The following is a 6,000-nucleotide window of genomic DNA, read 5'->3' as shown; positions in this document are numbered from 1 at the left end:
TTTTTATGTGTGTGTGTGTGTCATAGCTGGCACACATTCTTTTGATTATCAGCCTGTGTGAGGCCAACAAATGCCCTCTGTTAAAATGTAAAGGTTCCATATAGCTTGCAGAAGCCCCTGTGATCTGAACTGCAGGTTGTTAACCTGGTCATCTCATGGTAATCAGAAAGTGTTATTGGCAGCTTTAGACTTTTTGATTCAGAACCTAAATAAACTGATTAAGGTGTCTCCATTCCTTCATAGGGCTTATGGGTGAAAAGATTGTGAATTATTCTACGTGTTACTTCAGGAAACTATTTTCGCTTGACAAATTTACCAGTGATTACCATTCATTTATGAAATCTGATAGTTCCTTTTTCTAAGTAATAGCAGTTTTATTTGAGCCATGCTCTGGTTCGGTCTCCCAGTCTGGAGTGCAGTGGAATGATGAAAGGTCACTGCAACCTCTGCTTGCCCAGCTCAGGCGATCCTGCCACCTCAGCCCTTTAAGAAGCTGGGACCACAGGGTTGTGCCACAATGCCAGGCTAATTTTGATATGTTTTTCAGAGGTGGGGTTTCCCTGTTTTGCCCAGGCTGGTCTTCACCTACTAGGCTCAAGCGATTTGCTTTCTTTGGCCTCCCAAAGGAGGATGGGTCATGAATACAGGATCATGCCCAGCGTTTTATTAAAACAACAACAACAACAACAATAAAGAGTTTATGTATTTGGAGTTATCAATGTCACCTAATGGCTTGTGAATTTTTGTCTAATAAGTTCTTATCTACTTGATGATTTCCAAAAAAAGAAAGGAAAAAGGGAATCTCACATCTTGTTCCTTATTTATGATTACAACTAGGGTGTTATTTAAAAAACGATCAGTGAACAACCAAAAGATAATTGTTCCGAATGTGTTTATATCTTCTGAATTCTGAGGTGTCCTCCAGGCTGGGAGGTAGTGGTTGGGTGTGGGAGGTAAAATCACAGGGCCAGCACGTGACACCTACAGAATTCAAAGGCTCAACTTTGCACCAAGCTAAAGGTTCTGGTGTCCATTGGAAGTTTCATTCCCCAACCCGCATTGACTTTGCATTGGTCCTCCTCCCTCCAGATTTTACCTGCAAGGCAAGTCCTGAGTTCATCGTCGGGAGAATCTTTTCTTGTAGTCTCGAATTGCCTTGGCCATCAGCGGGGCCACTTTCTTGGCAGCCTGTTTCCGGGTTTTGGCCGCGGGCGTCGCGCGCTCATTGCTGCTGCTTAGGCAGGGGTTGGCCCTCTTCTCAGGGAGCTGGTGAAGGACATTGCTGCTGCTGCTGTCTCTGCCACCACTGTCACTGCCCCTGCTGGAGGGAACGTGGCTGCTTACCGCAGGCTTTGGGGCTAGCTTGAGCTCTCCATTTTCAGGTTCAGCAGCTCCTGCAGACTTATCTTGCCTCCTTGAAGCATCATAAGGCGTCTTGGCCACAGAGTTGAAATAGATCATCTTTGCCTCTCCGCTGTTGGGGTTGTTTTCACGTGCAGATTGGATATTTGCTGTCAGTACTCTTAGTCGCTGCTCTCGGGTGTCCTGAAGCCGCAGGCACAGCTCCCGCCAAGACTCTTGCTCCTGTGGCTTTCCTTCCTGGAAGTCCTGGAGACAATGAATCCTCCATAATTCATCTGTGTCCCCAGCGAGTGCGTGATTGTATTTCTCTCTGCGATACAGCTGATCAGGTGTCCACCCTTCCAGAACGGGTTCAAGATACGAGTAGGGGATCCCTTCCACATCGCTGAGGGTGTCGGGATTGTTTCTAAGGACCCGGATGCACTGCTGGCGCAGTGTCAGCACCTGGGGTTGACAGGCAGGCCTGGAGCCCGAGTACACCTGCATCTTAGCATTCACTCTGCCTCCAGTGAAAGCAGTTTCCTCCTGGAAGGTTGGTGCAGTGAGTGCTTCTGGCTTTGCCTGGGAGGTCATGGAGTCAGAATCCAATAGCGAATGGTAGTTGGCCTGCATCCAGGCCTCTGAGGGGTCCCAGAGCTCTGAGAAGGCATGGCTGGGCACCGTTTTCAGCCCTGCAGAATCAGCACCGGCTGCCTGCAGCCTCTCTGACTGGCTTTCCTTGAAAGGAGGCAATTTCTTAGCTGAATCCCAGGACACACGAGTGCCCTTGGAATCATTTGCTTTCCTTTGTTTATCTCCAAGTGCAGTGGTGGAAGATTTCCCAGTCTTTTTCCTTTGCTTCGGCAACTGGTCGTAAGTGTGGTATTTTTCAAATGACAGAGTGGGCTGCTCGAATTCCTCAGCCATATCTACCTCCTCCACCTCAGAGAGGGAGCTCATGGACATTCTGCCCACATGAGCCGTTGGTGGCTTCCCCTCTTGAGTCTTTTGGTCGTTGGAAAGCTGCTCTTTCTCCTCAGAGGACAGGTGGTGTGTCCCATTTCCTGGGTACGGGCCATCTAGACTGGGCATCTTCTTGTTCAAGTGTCTGTGATGAGGCCTATTTGGGTGACCGTCTGGAGCCACCACCAAGGCGGGGACAGGCTGGCTGCCGCCAGCTCGTCCCCCTTCCTTGTCATTCTTGGCGTCACCTGAGGACGGCCTGTCCCTGGCACTTTCCCGGGAGGGCATCCTTGGGGTTTCCTCTCTTAAGCGGGCCCAGGATGATTTCTCCCTGATCAAAGTAGGGGAGTGCCAATCGCCCTGGGCACACAAGGGGCATTTTTCCTGGTGGGACGATTTGTGTCCCTTGCTGTGGCTTACAAGCACTTCCCCCTGGGGTTGGCCCTGGCAGCCCTGACCCAGCAGAGGCCCGCCCTGAGCGGCGTGAGCGTGGCCTCTTCCGGGTTGCTTCCCGGGCACAGCGGGCTCAGGGCCCTCGGACGTCGGGAGGGGAGCGGTGTGCAATGGAGGGGCCCGATGGGGGCCTGAATCAGCTGGGGCCCTTCTGGGACGCTTTCTCTGGGCTCTGTGCTTGCGACTGGGAGACCTTCGGTGAGGTCTCTGGAGCCCCGGAGGTGTTCTGTGTGCTGTCCGTCTGTGCTCAGGACTGTCAGGTGGGCTCCTGGGGACCCTCTCCTTCTCTGGGAAGCCCCAGGCCTTTTCCTGGTCCTGAAGAGCCTCCCCATAGCGCTTTCGGGAAGCGCTCTCCTCGGGGTCCTGTGCATCCGGCCGGGTGTTTGGGTCCACAAGCACCAGCTTCTTCCACCGGGCCGCTAAGTCTCTGGCAAAGTCGCCCACGTGCTGGTGCTTCCGCAGGCGCTTCACCGTCTTTCTGATTCCAGTCTCTGCCAGGATGTCTGCCGTCATGGGCAAGGCGGAGAGTTTCTGCAAATATTTCTCTAGCTTTTTCGGGTCCGTCTTAGTGGTCAGATACACCTGCAGCTTCTCCACTGCGTGCAGCGTAATGGATCCTGCTGCCATCTCACCAGAGCTGTGCAGGCGTCACTGTCCTGGAGGTCTCGGCTCTTTCCTCGGGGCGGCGGGACACGAAGCCAGGCAGCGACCTCGGGATGTGGAGTCACAGCCTGGAGCGAGCTCGGTCCTCGAAGCAGCGGACCACTGGTTCTGGGGCGCTGGTCCTTGCAGACCGTAGGCCTCAAGGCGTGGAGTCACCACAGCCTGGAGCAAGCTCAGTCCTCAGTGCAGCGGGCCACTTGGTCTGGAACGCCGGTCCTTGCAGACCGCTGAGCAAGCCTGCTTCTAGTCCTCGGGATGTGGAGCCATAGCCTGGAGTGACCTCTGCGGTTTGCTCTCCTACACGGAATGCAGCTCTGGTGCCAGAGCTGGGCCTTATATGGCCCACGGCAGGCCCACACTCACGGCTCTAGCCCTGACCCTCTTAGCTCCTGGGCTGCCCCGCCCCAATACGTACTCATGCCGTCAGCACAATGCAGACAATCGGGACGGTCCACGCCAGGTGGACTGCTGTGCCCCAGAGGTTGATTAGGTGAATTTCAGCCTCGACACACCCCACTGAGTTCTACCGTTGGCCTTCCATTATATCAGTTTCCGTATCTGTGGATTCAAAAAAACGCAGACTGAGTCTTCTTGGGAGTAAAACAGAAAATAACACAGCAAGATAAAATCACAGAAAGAAGAACCAATACAGGATAACAACTCTTTACCTAGGACTGATGTTTTGTGAGGGGACTTTCAAACATGTGTCAAAACTGGGATTAAAAGACCAAAATAAAACCGTTTGATTTTATTTCTTAACATCTGCTCCATCAATTTCAAGACAGTTTTCAAGCACTGTCTTGCCCTCACCTTGTACCTCAAGCCCTGATGGTTCTGGGAACTTAACAATTTCCATGAAATCTTTTTTTCCATTATTAACTGAAGAAAACTGGGTGCCGTTTGCAGAATTTTTAATACTAGGAAAGAAATAGAATTCAGCAGGTTCCACATCATGACTGTAAGGTGGACGCCTCATGATTTCCCATTGAAACTTTTGCCAAACTGCCCTTTGTTCAGTGAAATGCAACAGCAAGAACTTTTTCATGATTAGGTAGAACTCTCTGATAATGGTTTTTCTGCTCATGCTTTAGCTAATTTTCTCAAAAACTCTGTTAGTAAGCCCATTTAATGATGGTTTGGCCCTTCAAAAAGTCATTTAGTCGTATCTTTTGAGCATTCCCCAAAACTGTTACCATGACCTCTTCCCTTGACTGGTCCTCTCTGTCTTTGACTGAAGTGCTGCCACCTTTTGGCAGCCATTGTTTTGTGCTCTTTCTTCAGGATCATCCAGTGTAGCCATGTTTTATCCCCTCTTACAAATCTTGGAATAAATATTTCTGGATCTTCTTCCACCTGTTTTAAAACTTTAAAGAAATTTTTACTCTTGTCTCTAGCTATTATTGTTGAAACAGATTTGGTATCTGGATCGGACTTTCGTTTTTCAGTGACAATTATTAAAACAGGATCATTTGAAATATAGTATCTATGTTTTTTTCTCTTCTGTTGTTACTTATTTGTCCTCTCAAATTAGGGAACACTTGGTCCTATGTTTCTGAGCATAGTTGACCAATTCTGACATTGTATGAAATTCAGCAAATGTCTTTTCTGGATCTGTAGACACTTCTTTTGAGATTTCTAGTATTTTGTTGGGTTGTACAGCATTTGAAATTTAGGAAGTTTCCTGGCAGAGCCAGGAGATAATCAGGAAACAAACAAAAAACAAATTAGAACCTACAGGTATACATAGTCAAGCTTTTAGGTGAATATTAGATGCAGAGACTGTAAAAGAGAAGTATAGAAAAAACATTTAAAATAAGAGAATAAGAGATGTGTCCTTTTTAACTGTTTGTTTTTGAGATGGAAAGCTTAATGCAAAATTTGGATCTTATTACTGAAATTGAAATGAGCTCATGCAAATTAATCTCCATAGCACCCGTAAAAAGGAAATTAAAAGCACTAATGTTGCATGTGGTGTATATACAGTAACATTTCCTAAATATCTTCTCAGTCTAAAACTGGGAATGATATTCAATGCTTCCTTTTCCTCAGGCTATGGTATCATAGGATTCAATTTTGAATTTGATAATGGAGGTATATTTGTGGCACAATAGCCCACAAAGGAAATGAAAGAAGAAGAAAACCGCCAGATTATTGAAACATACAAATGAGACACCTAGATTAGAGGTTCACTTCTGGGCCTCCTTTCTTTGTACACAGAAATTAATGGGCATGTACTTGTGTCCATTTCAGGGGCACACCATCTCTTACAGTTTAAATAGAACTTTTTTGGGGGGAGTGGCTCATTCTTAGTTTTTTTTAATTCAGAAGATAATTTTCTATGTTAATTTGAATGGCCTGGGCAGAAAGATGTAGATCTGGCCAACTTTATACCTTTAATTAAGAAATTTGTAAGACTGCATTCTGTGTTTTCAGTAACAGAAGCTCATCTTAAATATTTAACACTACATTTTGAATAGTGTTTTTAAAACTCTCTTTCCCTATTTTACTCGTACTGAATTCTGAATTTTTATCAATCTTATCTCAAAATAAAAATCATATTATTATTTTAAGACCTGGTCA

At 47.2% G+C, this 6,000-nt stretch overlaps 1 protein-coding gene across 2 annotated transcripts; it reads right to left on the bottom strand.

Moving 5' to 3' along the window:
* Positions 1-649: 649 nt before the first annotated feature.
* ELOA2 (elongin A2) lies at positions 650-3,449 on the bottom strand. 2 transcript variants are annotated; one of them, XM_025365529.1, is made up of 3 exons: positions 2,699-3,384; positions 2,553-2,569; positions 650-2,102 (listed from the first exon to the last, which is right to left on the bottom strand). In XM_025365529.1, the coding sequence occupies exons 1-3, from the start codon at positions 3,382-3,384 to the stop codon at positions 1,117-1,119; spliced, it is 1,689 nt and encodes a 562-aa protein (XP_025221314.1). In that variant the 3' UTR covers positions 650-1,116. The 2 variants fall into 2 exon arrangements, with proteins under 2 accessions (XP_025221314.1, XP_025221313.1); XM_025365528.1 differs by having other exon boundaries at positions 814-3,449.
* Positions 3,450-6,000: the final 2,551 nt, after the last annotated feature.

This window comes from Theropithecus gelada, chromosome 18 (assembly GCF_003255815.1).
Source record: "Theropithecus gelada isolate Dixy chromosome 18, Tgel_1.0, whole genome shotgun sequence".
Lineage (NCBI taxonomy): Eukaryota > Metazoa > Chordata > Mammalia > Primates > Cercopithecidae > Theropithecus > Theropithecus gelada.
The sequence above is the reverse complement of the archived record's forward strand: the minus strand, read 5'-3'. Positions and strand labels throughout refer to the sequence as shown.

Excerpts from the sequence above, each read along its gene's own strand:
- ELOA2 (XM_025365528.1), bottom strand. The coding sequence starts at position 3,384 with ATGGCAGCAGGATCCATTACGCTGCACGCAGTGGAGAAGCTGCAGGTG.